This window comes from Mustelus asterias, unplaced genomic scaffold (genome assembly GCF_964213995.1).
Source record: "Mustelus asterias unplaced genomic scaffold, sMusAst1.hap1.1 HAP1_SCAFFOLD_4360, whole genome shotgun sequence".
NCBI classification, from domain to species: Eukaryota; Metazoa; Chordata; class Chondrichthyes; order Carcharhiniformes; family Triakidae; genus Mustelus; species Mustelus asterias.
The window spans coordinates 1-17500 of NW_027594305.1; the positions used below are offsets into that span (position 1 = coordinate 1).

General features: G+C 58.3%; 1 protein-coding gene across 1 annotated transcript; it reads right to left on the reverse strand.

Annotated features, from left to right (window-relative positions):
* Nucleotides 1–913: 913 nt before the first annotated feature.
* LOC144491067 (fermitin family homolog 3-like) lies at nt 914–17253 on the reverse strand (the record flags this gene model as incomplete). The annotated part of the gene is made up of 9 exons (XM_078208750.1): nt 914–1135; nt 2536–2642; nt 5350–5471; nt 7421–7470; nt 8386–8517; nt 11541–11648; nt 13105–13207; nt 14429–14594; nt 17066–17253. Coding segments are annotated over 9 exons (1198 nt in total), but the record flags the coding sequence as incomplete, so codon positions are not given.
* Nucleotides 17254–17500: the final 247 nt, after the last annotated feature.

The window sequence follows — 17500 nt, forward strand, 5'->3', positions numbered from 1 at the left end:
GAGAGGGGAGGGAGAGGGAGGGAGAGGGAGGGAGAGGGAGGGAGAGGGAGGGAGAGGGGAGGGAGAGGGAGGGAGAGGGAGGGAGAGGGAGGGAGAGGGAGGGAGAGGGAGGGAGAGGGAGGGAGAGGGAGGGAGAGGGAGGGAGAGGGAGGGAGAGGGAGGGAGAGGGAGGGAGAGGGAGAGGGAGAGGGAGGGAGAGGGAGGGAGACGGAGGGAGACAGAGGGAGACAGAGGGAGACAGAGGGAGACAGAGGGAGACAGAGGGAGACAGAGGGAGACAGAGGGATTCAGAGAGAGACAGAGGGAGACAGAGAGAGACAGAGAGAGACAGAGAAGAGAGACAGAGAGAGACAGAGGGAGAGAGAGAGAGACAGAGGGAGAGAGAGAGAGACAGAGGGAGAGAGAGAGAGACAGAGGGAGAGAGAGAGAGACAGAGGGAGAGAGAGACAGAAGGAGAGAGAGACAGAAGGAGAGAGAGACAGAAGGAGAGAGAGACAGAGGGAGAGAGAGAGAGACAGAGGGAGAGAGAGAGAGACAGAGGGAGAGAGAGACAGAGGGAGAGAGAGAGAGACAGAGGGAGAGAGAGAGACAGAGGGAGAGAGAGAGAGACAGAGGGAGAGAGAGACAGAAGGAGAGAGAGACAGAAGGAGAGAGAGACAGAAGGAGAGAGAGACAGAAGGAGAGAGAGACAGAAGGAGAGAGAGACAGAGGGAGAGAGAGAGAGACAGAGGGAGAGAGAGAGAGACAGAGGGAGAGAGAGACAGAAGGAGAGAGAGACAGAAGGAGAGAGAGACAGAAGGAGAGAGAGACAGAAGGAGAGAGAGACGGAAAGAGATAGTGAGTGTGACAGCAAGCTCGAGGGACAGCGAGGGACAGCGAGGGACAGTCCGTGTCTCGTTCCAACGCCTGGTACCTGTTTGACTTTGTATTTTTTCTGGTATCGGAAGGAGACGAGAGACTTGGTGTTAATGTCTTCACTGTTGGTGTCTGGGTTCTGCTGTGAGTTGGGGCTGGCGTTCTGTAGACGCAGGAAGGACAGGATACTCTGCACCTCACTGGAGTACGAACTGTCCGCCATGGTTTTATTCTTCGCCGCTAAGCGGCAGGCCGCCATCCACTTGGCGTACTGTTCCTCCTGGCAGCCATTAAAACAACACAACCCCGCCGTCAGTTACCCAGCACCCAAAATTACAGAGTCCGATCCCACCCAAACCATGCACAGCCCCCCCCCCCCCTCCCCTTGCTCCACTCCACTCGGGGAGGGGGGGGGGGAGAGACACTGTTCCTCCTCCTGCGAGATGGTGAGGGGAGGGGGGGTGGGTTTAACCGCCTGGCTATTCGACTGCCGAAGGCATCGCAAAGCTGAGCCAGCCCCCCCCCCCCACCACTCCCCCTCTGCCCCCGCCCCCCCGCTCCGTGCTAGGGAACAGGCTGCGTTATTGAGTGACAGCAGCCGACAAGCCGGCCACTCGGCCCATCCAGCTCCGACTACCCCAGGGGCAGAGCGGGAAGCCAATCGGCCCGTCTTCAGCTGTGGCTGCTGCTGTCGCCAGGGTTCTAAAAAAAACTCCTACGCCCCCCCCCCTTGCCCCCCCCACCTCCCACACTCCGGACTCTCGCTCCGTCAATACGCTTTCCCACACTGGGGTCTGGCTGTTTCATTCTGTGCCCCTCTCAATGCGATGGGATTCTCCCGGTCCCGCTCAGACCCCTCACAATTCACAACACTCACTCACTGCCCTCACCACTGACCCTCAAACTCTCTCCCTCCCTGCGCATCTCTGCCTCTCTCTCGCTCTCTGTCCATCTCCCCTCTTGCTCTCTCTGTCCATCTCCGTCCATCTCCCTCTCTCTTTGTCCGTCGCTCCCTCTCTCTGTGTCCCTCTCCCCTCCCCCTCCCCTCTCCCCCCTCCCTCTCCCCTCCCCCTCCCCCCCTCCCCCTTCCTCCCCTCTCCCCTCCCCCTCTCTCCCCTCCCCCTCTCTCCCCCTCCCCCCCTCCCTCTCCCCTCCCTCCCCCCTCCCTCCTCCCCACTCGCCCTCTCCCCCCCTTCCTCCCCTCCCCCCCTCCCTCCCCCCCTCTCCCCTCCCTCCCCTCTCCCCCTCCCTCTCCCCCTCTCCCCTCTCCCCCCTCCCCCTCCCTCTCCCCTCCCCCCTCCCCCTCCCTCCCTCCCCCCTCCCCTCTCCCCCCTCCCCTCTCCCCCCTCTCTCCCTCCCCTCTCCCCCTCCCCACTCTGTCTTTCTCTCCTCTAAGACGCTCCTTAAATCCGACCCCTTTGGCCGAGCTGTTGGTCTCCTGTCCCTAATATCTCCCAGTGTGTCTCAGGGTGAGATTCTGTCTGAGTGACGCCCCTGTGAAGCCCCTCATGGTGGATTTCTCGTGTAACAGGCGCTAGATAAATGCAGAGTTATTGGCACACCGCCCCAGCCACTGCGCGAACCGGGTAAGTCCACCCCCCCCCCCCCACCTCTCCCACCCCCAAACCTTCCCGCTCCCCCCGCCCTGTTTGAGCCCAGTCCGTGTCAGGTTCCACTCACATTCTCGCATCGCAGGACGACCTCATTCATTCCCTCCGGAGCCGGAATCAGGAGTTTGATGCAGAACTTCTGCGCGGCGATGTTTACATCTGGAGCGACCTCGCAGCCTGCGGATAGACCAGGGTTCAGCGTGGGGGTGCGAGCAGGAACCGAGCGACGCAGCACAACGCAACGCAACGCAACAGAACGCAACGCAACGGAACGCAACGCAACGCAACGCAACGCAACGGAACGCAACGCAACGGAACGCAACGCAACGGAACGCAACGCAACGGAACGCAACGCAACGGAACGCAACGCAACGGAACACAACGCAACGGAACGGAACACAACGCAACGGAACGGAACACAACGCAACGGAACAGAACGCAACGCAACAGAACGCAACGGAACAGAACAGAACGCAACGGAACAGAACGCAACGGAACAGAACGCAACGGAACGCAACGGAACAGAACGCAACGCAACGGAACAGAACGCAACGGAACGCAACGGAACGCAACGGAACGCAACGGAACGCAACGGAACAGAACGCAACGCAATGGAACAGAACGCAACGGAACGCAACGGAACAGAACGCAACGCAATGGAACAGAACGCAACGGAACGCAATGGAACGCAACGGAACGCAACGGAACGCAACGGAACGCAACGGAACAGAACGCAACGCAACGGAACAGAACGCAACGCAACGGAACAGAACGCAACGCAACGGAACAGAACGCAACGGAATGGAACGCCACGGAACAGAACGCAACGGAACGCAACGGAACGCAACGCAACGGAACAGAACGGAACAGAATGGAACAGAACGGAACAGAATGCAACAGAACGCAACAGAACAGAACGCAACGCAACGGAACAGAACGGAACAGAATGGAACAGAACGGAACAGAATGCAACAGAACGCAACAGAACAGAACGCAACGCAACGGAACAGAACGCAACGCAACGGAACAGAACGCAACGGAACAGAACGCAACGCAACGGAACAGAACGCAACGCAACGGAACAGAACGCAACGCAACGGAACAGAACGCAACGCAACGGAACAGAACGCAACGGAACGGAACGCAACGGAACAGAACGCAACGGAACAGAACGCAACGGAACAGAACGCAACGAAACAGAACAGAACGCAACGGAACAGAACGCAACGGAACAGAACGCAACGGAACAGAACGCAACGGAACAGAACGCAACGGAACAGAACGCAGCGTATCCCCCCTGGAACTGACGGCCAGGCACCGTCCAAGAGGGGAACTGCCAGAGAGGTTACATCACTGATCACTCAGTGAGCGCGATGAGTAATCAGACAACACGACGATCAGACGGAGCAGTGGACACCGGGGGAGCGACTGGTTTCAGTAACGGTGACCATGACAAACTATCATCGATTGTCGGAAAAACCCATCACTAATGCCCTTTAGGGAAGGAAATCTGCCCTCCTTACCCGGTCTGGCCTACCCCTCCTTACCCGGTCTGGCCTACACGTGACTCCAGGCTGTGGCGAGGAGGCAGCGAGACCCTCAGAGAGAGCCCTCAGCTGTCCCCTCATTGAGGCACACCGGGCTGCCTCCCCCCTTCCCCTCGCCCCTCACTGGGGGAAGAGCCACTTCTCTCCACCTCCCCTCATGCTCCCCCGCCACCTCCTCCTCGCCTTCCATCACCCCCTCCTCTCCCTCCTCCCCTCGCCCTCCCTCCCTCCTCCCCTCGCCCTCCCTCCCTCCTCCCCTCGCCCTCCCTCCCCTCCCCTCGCCCTCCCTCCCCCCTCCACTCGCCCTCCCTCCCCCCTCCACTCGCCCTCCCTCCTCCCTCCACTCGCCCTCCCTCCTCCCTCCACTCGCCCTCCCTCCCCCCTCCACTCGCCCTCCCTCCCCCTCCACTCGCCCTCCCTCCCCCTCCACTCGCCCTCCCTCCCCCCTCCACTCGCCCTCCCTCCCCCCTCCACTCGCCCTCCCTCCCCCCTCCACTCGCCCTCCCTCCCTCCCCCCTCCACTCGCCCTCCCTCCCTCCCCCCTCCACTCGCCCTCCCTCCCCCCTCCACTCGCCCTCCCTCCCTCCCCCCTCCACTCGCCCTCCCTCCCTCCCCCCTCCACTCGCCCTCCCTCCCTCCCCCCTCCACTCGCCCTCCCTCCCTCCCCCCTCCACTCGCCCTCCCTCCCTCCCCCCTCCACTCGCCCTCCCTCCCCCCTCCACTCGCCCTCCCTCCCTCCCCCCTCCACTCGCCCTCCCTCCCCCCTCCACTCGCCCTCCCTCCCCCCTCCACTCGCCCTCCCTCCCCCCTCCACTCGCCCTCCCTCCCCCCTCCACTCGCCCTCCCTCCCCCCTCCACTCGCCCTCCCTCCCCCCTCCACTCACCCTCCCTCCCCCCTCCACTCACCCTCCCTCCCCCCGCCCTCCCTCCTTCCTCCCACTCCCTTCACCCTCCATCTCGCTCCCTCCCTCCCCCTCTCCCTTACCCTCACACCCTCCCCTCTCCCTCCCTCCTCCTCTCACCCTCCCTCCCTTCGCCTCGCACACCCTCCCTCCATCCGCACCCCCCTCTCCCTCCCTTCCCCCTCCTCTGCCTCGCACTCCCTCCCTCTCTCCCTTACCCTCACACCCTCCCTCCCTCGATCCTCTCCCCCGGCCTCTTTGACCGGGCTTTGGGGAGTGACCTTTCTCCAATATCTCCCAGCGTGAGTGAGGACCCCTCCGTCCCTCCTCATTCCCACTCCGGCCTCCCTCACACCCCACCCCGAGGCAGAGAAGTCTGCCCACCGTCCACCCAACCTGGCCCCAGCCGCCCCAGAAGCTTCCGGAAGGCCTCACCCTTGAGGTTGAGTTGTTGGATGGGTTCCCCCAGAACCTCCTGGCTCTTGTAGTAGGAGATAGTCATTTCCTTGAAGATGAACCAGTATTGCTTGTAGGCTTTCAGAGTCAACTTCTTCGGCCTGTGGGAATTTGGCGGGGGGGGAAGAGGTGAGAGGTCAAAGCCGCACACTAAACCAGGTTGGTGACTCTAACCTCTCACCTCTTCCCGTTCACATCCACAGCTCACTCATCCGGGGTTCCGACTGCAATCTGGCTTAAACGTGGAAAATGGGCGCCATTCTACCCATCGTGTCCATGCTAGCCTCTTGCCAGAGCAACGCAAAGAGTGCCTCTCCCCTCCGCTAGTCGCCAACGAGGAAGATGCAGAGATAGGGAGGGGGTGTCGGGGCTGGAGGAGGTTACAGAGATAGGGAGGGGGTGTAGGGGCTGGAGGGGGTTACAGAGATAGGGAGGGGGTGTAGGGGCTGGAGGGGGTTACAGAGATAGGGAGGGGGTGTATGAGCTGGAGGAGGTTACAGAGATAGGGAGGGGGTGTAGGGGCTGGAGGAGGTTACAGAGATAGGGAGGGGGTGTAGGGGCTGGAGGGAGGTTACAAGAGATAGGGAGGGGGGTGTAGGGGCTGGAGGAGGTTACAGAGATAGGGAGGGGGGTGTAGGGGCTGGAGGAGGTTGCAGAGATAGGGAGGGGGGTGTAGGGGCTGGAGGAGGTTACAGAGATAGGGAGGGGGGTGTAGGGGCTGGAGGGGGTTACAGAGATAGGGAGGGGGGTGTAGGGGCTGGAGGGGGTTACAGAGATAGGGAGGGGGGTGTAGGGGCTGGAGGAGGTTACAGAGATAGGGAGGGGGTGTAGGGGCTGGAGGAGGTTACAGAGATAGGGAGGGGGTGTAGGGGCTGGAGGAGGTTACAGAGATAGGGAGGGGGTGTAGGGGCTGGAGGAGGTTACAGAGATAGGGAGGGGGGTGTAGGGGCTGGAGGAGGTTACAGAGATAGGGAGGGGGTGTAGGGGCTGGAGGGGGTTACAGAGATAGGGAGGGGGTGTAGGGGCTGGAGGAGGTTACAGAGATAGGGAGGGGGTGTCAGGGCTGGAGGAGGTTACAGACATAGGGAGGGGGTGTCAGGGCTGGAGGAGGTTACAGAGATAGGGAGGGGGTGTAGGGGCTGGAGGAGGTTACAGAGATAGGGAGGGGTGTAGGGGCTGGAGGAGGTTACAGAGATAGGGAGGGGGTGTGGGGGCTGGAGGAGGTTACAGAGATAGGGAGGGGGTGTAAGGGCTGGAGGAGGTTACAGAGATAGGGAGGGGGTGTAGGGGCTGGAGGAGGTTACAGAGATAGGGAGGGGGTGTAGGGGCTGGAGGAGGTTACAGAGATAGGGAGGGGGTGTAGGGGCTGGAGGAGGTTACAGAGATAGGGAGGGGGTGTCAGGGCTGGAGGAGGTTACAGAGATAGGGAGGGGGTGTCGGGGCTGGAGGGGGTTACAGAGATAGGGAAGGGTGTAGGGGCTGGAGGAGGTTACAGAGATAGGGAGGGGGTGTAGGGGCTGGAGGAGGTTACAGAGATAGGGAGGGGGTGTATGAGCTGGAGGGGGTTACAGAGATAGGGAGGGGGGTGTAGGGGCTGGAGGAGGTTACAGAGATAGGGAGGGGGTGTCGGGGCTGGAGGGGGTTACAGAGATAGGGAGGGGGTGTAGGGGCTGGAGGAGGTTACAGAGATAGGGAGGGGGTGTAGGGGGCTGGAGGAGGTTACAGAGATAGGGAGGGGGTGTAGGGGGCTGGAGGAGGTTACAGAGATAGGGAGGGGGTGTAGGGGGCTGGAGGAGGTTACAGAGATAGGGAGGGGGTGTAGGGGGCTGGAGGAGGTTACAGAGATAGGGAGGGGGTGTAGGGGGCTGGAGGGGGTTACAGAGATAGGGAGGGGGTGTAGGGGCTGGAGGAGGTTACCGGGATAGGGAGGGGGTGTAGGGGCTGGAGGAGGTTACAGGGATCGGGAGCGGGTGTAGGGGCTGGAGCAGGTTACAGAGATAGGGAGGGGGCGAGGAGGGAGGGATTTGAACCGGAGGACGGACACACTTACCGGAAGAGTTTGAGGTTGTCCCTGAGCTCTGGAATGGAGGTGATGCAATCCTGGAACAGAATGACGGAGAGTTAGAGTCTACACACTGGGTAGGGGGGGGGGGATAATTTATTCACCAATCCCAAATACCCGAGGAACGGGAATTTCCTCCCCTCTCAGACTGTCATCTGGAACATTCCATCACTCCATTCAGCTACTCAGGAGCCCAGTCGGCAAGCTAGTCGACCATGGGAGGCATCGCAGTGAAGCCCACCCGCCTTGAATTGTCCCCGAGGGGCCATGAGGAGTAACCCTGGCTTCCGCCTACGGTTACACACACCCACAACAACAACCAGCATTCATCTAGCACCTTCCACGCCAACACTATCGTTAAGAAAGCCCCACCAACGCCTCTACTTTCTCAGGAGACGAAGGAAATTTGGCATCTCAGCTACGACTCTCACCAACTTTTACAGATGCCCCATAGAAAGCATTCTTTCTGGTTGTATCACAGCTTGGTCTGGGCTCCTGCTCTGCCCAAGACCGCAAGGAACTACAAACGGTTGTGAATGTAGCCCAATCCATCACGCAAACCCAGCCTCCCATCCATTGACTCTGTCTACACTTCCCGCTGCCTCGGGGAAAAGCAGCCAGCATGATTAAGGACCCCACACACCCCGGACATTCTCTCTTCCACCTTCTTCCTTCGGGAAAAAGATACAAAAGTCTGAGGTCACGTACCGACCGACTCAAGAACAGCTTCTTCCCTGCTGCTGTCAGACTTTTGAATGGACCTACCTCGCATTAAGTTGATCTTTCTCTACACCCTAGCTATGACTGTAACACTACATTCTGCACTCTCTCCTTTCCTTCTCTATGAACGGTATGCTTTGTCTGTATAGCGCGCAAGAAACAATACTTTTCACTGTATCCCAATACATGTGACAATAATAATTCAAATCAATAATTAAACATTAACACCGTACCAACATATCTTGTGGATTCGATCCTTCCAATTTCACCTCCAGGGTCGAGAGAGCGGCATCCACTTCATCGAGCTCGGAGAACCTGTGCACCTCCTCAACTTCCCCCGACTGGGAGCGTTTGTTTATGTGATACTGAAGTTTAAAAACAACATGAATTTAACCACACTTCCCTCTGGTAAATCATCGGACATTGTAGAGGAAGCTTTACTCTGTGTCTAACCCCGTGCTGTCCCTGTCCTGGGAGTGTTTGATGGGGGACAGTGTAGAGGGAGCTTTACTCTGTGTCTAACCCCGTGCTGTCCCTGTCCTGGGAGTGTTTGATGGGGGACAGTGTAGAGGGAGCTTTACTCTGTATCTAACCCCGTGCTGTACCTGTCCTGGGAGTGTTTGATGGGGGGACAGTGTAGAGGAAGCTTTACTCTGTGTCTAACCCCGTGCTGTCCCTGTCCTGGGAGTGTTTGATGGGGGACAGTGTAGAGGGAGCTTTACTCTGTATCTAACCCCGTGCTGTACCTGTCCTGGGAGTGTTTGATGGGGGACAGTGTAGAGGGAGCTTTACTCTGTGTCTAACCCCGTGCCGTACCTGTCCTGGGAGTGTTTGATGGGGGACAGTGTAGAGGGAGCTTTACTCTGTATCTAACCCCGTGCTGTCCCTGTCCTGGGAGTGCTTGATGGGGGACAGTGTAGAGGGAGCTTTACTCTGTATCTAACCCCGTGCTGTACCTGTCCTGGGAGTGTTTGATGGGGGACAGTGTAGAGGGAGCTTTGCTCTGTATCTAACCCCGTGCTGTACCTGTCCTGGGAGTGTTTGATGGGGGACAGTGTAGAGGGAGCTTTACTCTGTATCTAACCCCGTGCTGTACCTGTCCTGGGAGTGTTTGATGGGGGACAGTGTCGAGGGAGCTTTACTCTGTATCTAACCCCGTGCTGTCCCTGTCCTGGGAGTGTTTGATGGGGACAGTGTAGACGGAGCTTTGCTCTGTATCTAACCCTGTGCTGTACCTGTCCTGGGAGTGTGTGATGGGGGACAGTGTAGAGGGAGCTTTACTCTGTATCTAACCCCGTGCTGTACCTGTCCTGGGAGTGTTTGATGGGGGACAGTGTAGAGGGAGCTTTACTCTGTATCTAACCCCGTGCTGTACCTGTCCTGGGAGTGTGTGATGGGGGACAGTGTAGACGGAGCTTTGCTCTGTATCTAACCCTGTGCTGTACCTGTCCTGGGAGTGTGTGATGGGGGACAGTGTAGAGGGAGCTTTACTCTGTATCTAACCCCGTGCTGTACCTGTCCTGGGAGTGTTTGATGGGGGACAGTGTAGAGGGAGCTTTACTCTGTATCTAACCCCGTGCTGTACCTGTCCTGGGAGTGTGTGATGGGGGACAGTGTAGACGGAGCTTTGCTCTGTATCTAACCCTGTGCTGTACCTGTCCTGGGAGTGTGTGATGGGGGACAGTGTAGAGGGAGCTTTACTCTGTATCTAACCCCGTGCTGTACCTGTCCTGGGAGTGTTTGATGGGGGACAGTGTAGAGGGAGCTTTACTCTGTATCTAACCCCGTGCTGTACCTGTCCTGGGAGTGTGTGATGGGGGACAGTGTAGACGGAGCTTTGCTCTGTATCTAACCCTGTGCTGTACCTGTCCTGGGAGTGTGTGATGGGGGACAGTGTAGAGGGAGCTTTACTCTGTATCTAACCCCGTGCTGTACCTGTCCTGGGAGTGTTTGATGGGGGACAGTGTAGAGGGAGCTTTACTCTGTATCTAACCCCGTGCTGTACCTGTCCTGGGAGTGTGTGATGGGGGACAGTGTAGACGGAGCTTTGCTCTGTATCTAACCCTGTGCTGTACCTGTCCTGGGAGTGTGTGATGGGGGACAGTGTAGAGGGAGCTTTACTCTGTATCTAACCCCGTGCTGTACCTGTCCTGGGAGTGTTTGATGGGGGACAGTGTAGAGGGAGCTTTACTCTGTATCTAACCCCGTGCTGTACCTGTCCTGGGAGTGTTTGATGGGGGACAGTGTAGAGGGAGCTTTACTCTGTATCTAACCCCGTGCTGTACCTGTCCTGGGAGTGTGTGATGGGGGACAGTCTAGAGGGAGCTTTACTCTGTATCTAACCCCGTGCTGTACCTGTCCTGGGAGTGTTTGATGGGGACAGTGTAGAGGGAGCTTTACTCTGTATCTAACCCCGTGCTGTACCTGTCCTGGGAGTGTCTGATGGGGGACAGTGTAGAGGGAGCTTTACTCTGTATCTAACCCCGTGCTGTGCCTGTCCTGGGAGTGTTTGATGGGGGACGGGGTAGAGGGAGCTTTACTCTGTATCTAACCCCGTGCTGTACCTGTCCTGGGAGTGTTTGATGGGGGACAGTGTAGAGGGAGCTTTACTCTGTATCTAACCCCGTGCTGTACCTGTCCTGGGAGTGTTTGATGGGGGACGGGGTAGAGGGAGCTTTACTCTGTATCTAACCCCGTGCTGTACCTGTCCTGGGAGTGTTTGATGGGGACAGTGTAGACGGAGCTTTACTCTGTATCTAACCCCGTGCTGTACCTGTCCTGGGAGTGTTTGATGGGGACAGTGTAGAGGGAGCTTTACTCTGTATCTAACCCCGTGCTGTACCTGTCCTGGGAGTGTTTGATGGGGGACAGTGTAGAGGGAGCTTTACTCTGCATCTAACCCCGTGCTGTACCTGTCCTGGGAGTGTTTGATGGGGGACAGTGTAGAGGGAGCTTTACTCTGTATCTAACCCCGTGCTGTCCCTGTCCTGGGAGTGTTTGATGGGGGACAGTGTAGAGGGAGCTTTACTCTGTATCTAACCCCGTGCTGTACCTGTCCTGGGAGTGTTTGATGGGGGACAGTGTAGAGGGAGCTTTACTCTGCATCTAACCCCGTGCAGTACCTGTCCTGGGAGTGTTTGATGGGGACAGTGTAGAGGGAGCTTTACTCTGTATCTAACCCCGTGCTGTCCCTGTCCTGGGAGTGTTTGATGGGGGACAGTGTAGAGGGAGCTTTACTCTGTATCTAACCCCGTGCTGTACCTGTCCTGGGAGTGTTTGATGGGGACAGTGTAGAGGGAGCTTTACTCTGTATCTAACCCCGTGCTGTACCTGTCCTGGGAGTGTTTGATGGGGGACGGGGTAGAGGGAGCTGCTGTATAGTCGATACCTGCAGAGCTGCGAACATCATCATTTCCTCCTCTGTGCACTCGATCTCCTCGAGAAGGACGGCCCATCGAGCTTGTTCGTACAGCTGGTTTATCCGGACTGCGTCTTGCTGGGGGAGAGCAGAATAGAAACAGGTCAGTGCTGTTAAAGCGTACTTATTAGTGTCACATGTCAGCTTACATTAACACTGCAATGAAGTTACTGTGAAAATCCCCTGGTGGCCACACTCCTGTTCGGGTAACACTGAGGGAGGATTTAGCACCCTAACCCGCACGTCTTTCGGACTGTGGGAGGAAACCGGAGCACCCGGAGGAAACCCACGCAGACACGGGGAGAACGTGCAGACTCCACACAGCCGAGGCTGGGAATAGAGTCCGGGTCCCTGGTGCATGTCCAAAGATTTGCGGGTTAGGTGGATTGGCAATGCTAAATTGCCCCTTTGTGTCAGGGGAATTGGCCGGGTGAATAGGTGGTGGTTATGGGTGGGATTGTGGTCGGTGCAGACTCGATGGGCCGAATGGCCTCCTTCCTGCACTGTAGAGATTGTATTACATCTGGTTTCACCAATGCCCCGTATAACTGAAGCAGTGTATAAAATGATGAAGGGGATAGATAGAGTGAACGTTCAAAGACTATTTCCTCGGGTGGATGGAGCTATTACGAGGGGGCATAACTATAGGGTTCGTGGTGGGAGATACAGGAAGGATATCAGAGGTAGGTTCTTTACGCAGAGAGTGGTTGGGGTGTGGAATGGACTGCCTGCAGTGATAGTGGAGTCAGACACTTTAGGAACATTTAAGCGGTTATTGGATAGGCACATGGAGCACACCAGGATGATAGGGAGTGGGATAGCTTGATCTTGGTTTCAGATAAAGCTCGGCACAACATCGTGGGCCGAAGGGCCTGTTCTGTGCTGTACTGTTCTATGACATTGCGTTCAATTCCGTTTGCAATGAAGGATAACATTCCATTCGCTTTCTTGATTACGTGCTGTACCTGCACGCCAGCGTTTGGGGACACGTGGACTGGGACGCCCAGATCCCTCTGCACCTCAACATTCTGCAGCCTTTTTCCATGTTAGTAACACTCTGTTTTTTAATTCTTCCTGCCAAAGGTACGACTTCTCCTTATACCACCGTGGTATAATCGCCAGACTATTAATCCAGAAACTCAGCTCATGTTCTGGGGGACCCGGGTTCGAATCCCGCCACGGCAGACGGTGGAATTTGAATTCAATAAAAAATATCTGGGAATAAGAATCTACTGATGACCCATTGTCGGAAAAACCCATCTGGTTCCCTTTAGGGAAGGAAATCTGCCGTCCTTACCCTGGTCTGGCCTACATGTGACTCCAGAGCCACAGCCAATGTGGTTGACTCTTAACTGCCCTCCAAGGGGCAACTGGGGATGGGCAATAAATGCTGGGCCCGGCCAGCGACACCCATGTTCCAGGAATGGATAAAAAAGAACACTACCACCCCCGCAGCACAAAACGGGTCACACCGCAGTCACCTCTCGACCCTCGCTCACTCCCTCCCTCGCCCCCTCACTCGCCCACACCTCACCTTGGGGTCCAGGTCGAAGAAGCTGAAGTATTTGAACCGGAGCAGCAACTTGTCGTTCTCCTTGATGTTCTGGGACATCAGCGAGCGGGACGAGTCCAACCACCTGTTAGAATCGAAGCAGACCATGAGGCGGGGGTTCCAGCAAGTCCCGTCATCACTCACTCCCTCCGGCGAGGGGGAGGGGGAGCGAGGGGGAGCGAGGGGGAGCGAGGGGGAGCGAGGGGGAGCGAGGGGGAGGGGGAGCGAGGGGGAGCGAGGGGGAGCGAGGGGGAGCGAGGGGGAGGGGGAGCGAGGGGGAGGGGGAGCGAGGGGGAGCGAGGGGGAGGGGGAGCGAGGGGGAGCGAGGGGGAGCGAGGGGGAGCGAGGGGGAGGGGGAGCGAGGGGGAGGGGGAGCGAGGGGGAGGGGGAGCGAGGGGGAGGGGGAGCGAGGGGGAGGGGGAGCGAGGGGGAGGGGGAGCGAGGGGGAGGGGGAGCGAGGGGGAGGGGGAGCGAGGGGGAGGGGGAGCGAGGGGGAGGGGGAGCGAGGGGGAGGGGGAGCGAGGGGGAGGGGGAGCGAGGGGGAGGGGAGCGAGGGGGAGGGGGAGCGAGGGGGAGGGGGAGCGAGGGGGAGCGAGGGGGAGGGGGAGCGAGGGGGAGGGGGAGCGAGGGGGAGCGAGGGGAGCGAGGGGGAGCGAGGGGGAGCGAGGGGGAGCGAGGGGAGCGAGGGGGAGCGGGGAGCGAGGGGGAGGGGGAGCGAGGGGAGGGGGAGCGAGGGGGAGGGGGAGCGAGGGGGAGGGGGAGCGAGGGGGAGGGGGAGCGAGGGGGAGGGGGAGCGAGGGGGAGGGGGAGCGAGGGGGAGGGGGAGCGAGGGGGAGGGGGAGCGAGGGGGAGGGGGAGCGAGGGGGAGGGGGAGCGAGGGGGAGGGGGAGCGAGGGGGAGGGGGAGCGAGGGGGAGGGGGAGCGAGGGGGAGGGGGAGCGAGGGGGAGGGGGAGCGAGGGGGAGGGGGAGCGAGGGGGAGGGGGAGCGAGGGGGAGGGGGAGCGAGGGGGAGGGGGAGCGAGGGGGAGGGGGAGCGAGGGGGAGGGGGAGCGAGGGGGAGGGGGAGCGAGGGGGAGGGGGAGCGAGGGGGAGGGGGAGCGAGGGGGAGGGGGAGCGAGGGGGAGGGGGAGCGAGGGGGAGGGGGAGCGAGGGGGAGGGGGAGCGAGGGGGAGGGGGAGCGAGGGGGAGGGGGAGCGAGGGGGAGGGGGAGCGAGGGGGAGGGGGAGCGAGGGGGAGCGAGGGGGAGTGAGAGGACGGCGAGGACAGAGGGAACTGTGGACGGTGGTTGAAGAGCGGACAGTCTGACCTGCTGTGGATCTGAGCCTTGTCGGTGAGCGAGCTGGGCCGCGGCATCCTCGCAATGAGCTCCGGGGCCAGGCTGGGCTGACTGACGGACAGGATCTGATAGGCCGCCTCTCCCTCGGGCGTGTCCCGCATGTAGTGGGCTCCATTGGGATGGTGATATCCCTGGTCTAGATGGAGGAGGGAGGAGGAGAGGGATACAGAGTCAGTTCACACATCACAACACCCAGCTCCGTCCAACAGAGAGAGAGAGAGAGCATTCACCTTAATCGCCCCTTAGTGTCCAAAGATGTGCAGGTTGGGGGGATTGGCCGTGCTAAATTGCCTGCACATCTTTGGACTGTAGGAGGCAACGCACGCAGACATAGAAACATAGAATAACTACAGCACAAAACAGGCCCTTCGGCCCCACAAGTTGTGCCGAACATATCCCTCCCTTTTAGGCCTACCTATAACCCTCCATCCTATTAAGTCCCATGTACTCATCCAGCAGTCTCTTAAAAGACCCTATTGAGTTCGCCTCCACCACCACTGACAGCAGCCGATTCCACTCGCCCACCACCCTCTGTGTGAAAAACTTACCCCTAACATTTCCCCTGTACCTACCCCCCAGCACCTTAAACCTGTGTCCTCTCGTAGCAGCCATTTCCACCCTGGGAAAAAGTCTCTGAGAGTCCACCCGATCTATGCCTCTTAACATCTTATACACCTCTATTAGGTCTCCTCTCATCCTTCGTCTCTCCAAGGAGGAAAGACCGAGCTCCCTCAGCCTATCCTCATAAGGCATGCCTCTCAATCCAGGCAACATCCTTGTAAATCTCCTCTGCACCCTTTCAATCTTTTCCACATCCTTCCTGTAGTGAGGCGACCAGAACTGAGCACAGTACTCCAAGTGGGGTCTGACGAGGGTCTTATATAGCTGCATCATTATCCCCGGACTCCTAAACTCAATCCCTCGATTGATAAAGGCCAGCACACCATACGCCTTCTTAACCACCTCCTCCACCTGCGGGGCCGATTTTAGATTCCTGTGGACCCGGACCCCAAGGTCCTTCTGATCCTCTACCGTACTAAGAGTCTTTCCCTTTATATTGTACTCCTTCATCCCATTTGACCTGCCAAAATGGACCACGGCGCATTTATCTGGGTTGAAGTCCATCTGCCACTTGTCCGCCCAGTCTTGCATCCTATCTATGTCCCTCTGTAACTTCTGACATCCCTCCAGACTATCCACAACCCCACCAACACGGGGAGAACGTGCAGACTCCGCACAGACAGTGACCCGAGCCGGGAGTCGAACCCGGGTCCCTGGCGCTGTGAGGCAGCGGCGCTAACCCACTGTGCCACCGTGCCTTATAGCCCTAATCCAGGCAGCATCCTGGGAAGCCTCTCCCACGCCCTCCCCAAAGCCTCCACGTCCTTCCTGCAACGTGGCGACCAGAATTGAACGCAAATTCTCCATAAATGGGGCCGAACCCAAGTGTTGTAAGGCTACGTTTAACAGCCACGTGTCGAGTCACGTTGAACAAGCTACTGGCCAGGCGCCGAGAGCCACGACACATTCGAGAGATCGGAAACTACGCCAGTTACGCACTGCTCCCCAGAATGGATTGGGGCGGCTGAGGGCTGGGCGTCATGCCTGCCGGGGGCAGCAGGTGGCAATGCTGAGCAGGGTCCGGCGTTCGAGCTCAGCACCGCCACCTGCAGGCCGGCAGACACACTGCCCGAGTTAAACAGCAGATCAGAGGACAGGTTGAATCGATGTCCTGGGCACCTTGACGCTACCATCCAGATCCAACCGAAAGTCAGGAACTTATCAACAAGAGCATCAAATCTTTAGGTGCCCAGATCATCAACAACCTGTCCTGATCCCCCCCATGCCGACACTATAGTTAAGAAAGCCCCACCAACACCTCTACTTTCTCAGAAGACTAAGGAAATTTGGCATGTCAGCTACGACTCTCACCAACTTTTACAGATGCACCATAGAAAGCATTCTTCCTGGTTGTATCACAGCTTGGTATGGGGCTCCTGCTCTGCCCAAGACCGCAAGGAACGACAAAAGGTCGTGAATGTAGCCCAATCCATCACGCAAACCCAGCCTCCCATCCATTGACTCTGTCTACACTTCCCGCTGCCTCGGGGGAAAAGCAGCCGGCATAATCAAGGACTCCACGCACCCCCGGACATTCTCTCTTCCACCTTCTTCCGTCGGGGAAAAAGATACAAAAGTCTGAGGTCACGTACCGACCGACTCAAGAACAGCTTCTTCTCTGCTGCTGTCAGACTTTTGAATGGACCTACCTCGCATTAAGTTGATCTTTCTCTACACCCTAGCTGTGACTGTAACACTACATTCTGCACTCTCTTCTTTCCTTCTCTATGAACGGTATGCTTTGTCTGTATAGCGCGCAAGAAACAATACTTTTCACTGTATCCCAATACATGTGACAATAATAAATCAAATCAGATCAAACTCAGAGCCTTGTAGAACCATCCCTGCTCTTGCATTCTTGCCCCAGCGATATGAATGCGAACATTACATTTGCTGTCTCTGCAGGAACTCTGACTCTGAAACACATTCTGCTTTGGAATGAATCCGGTGAGATTTCTAAGGCTGGAAGAATGGAAGATTTATTACTCTGTGATCCCCGGGGTGTTACGAAATTTTCTAAATCCACCAACTCTTCCTCTGGCTCGTTCTCCTTCTCCTTTCTCTTCTTCTTCGGATCCTCGGGAAGTTTCAGAAGCGAAAGTTCCTCGGGACGACGGATATCTGATACGGAATTGGGGGGAAAAGCAGATGAGTGAGCGATGGGCCGGCGAGGCCTAGGCACAGACACAAGCCTCAGGCCTCCGGCTGTTCTGTACTCCGCCCGCCCCACTCCGGGTCCTTCCCTCGGTGCGCCCCGACACGGCAAACTGTGCCAAGGTGGCAATGTGCACCGTCTGGGGTTGCCCCCTCACCTGGGCAAGCTTGGCAATCCAGCTCTGTGGGAGGGTCAGTGCTGAGGGAGCGCCGCACTGTGGGAGGGTCGGCGCTGAGGGAGCGCCGCACTGTGGGAGGGTCGGTGCT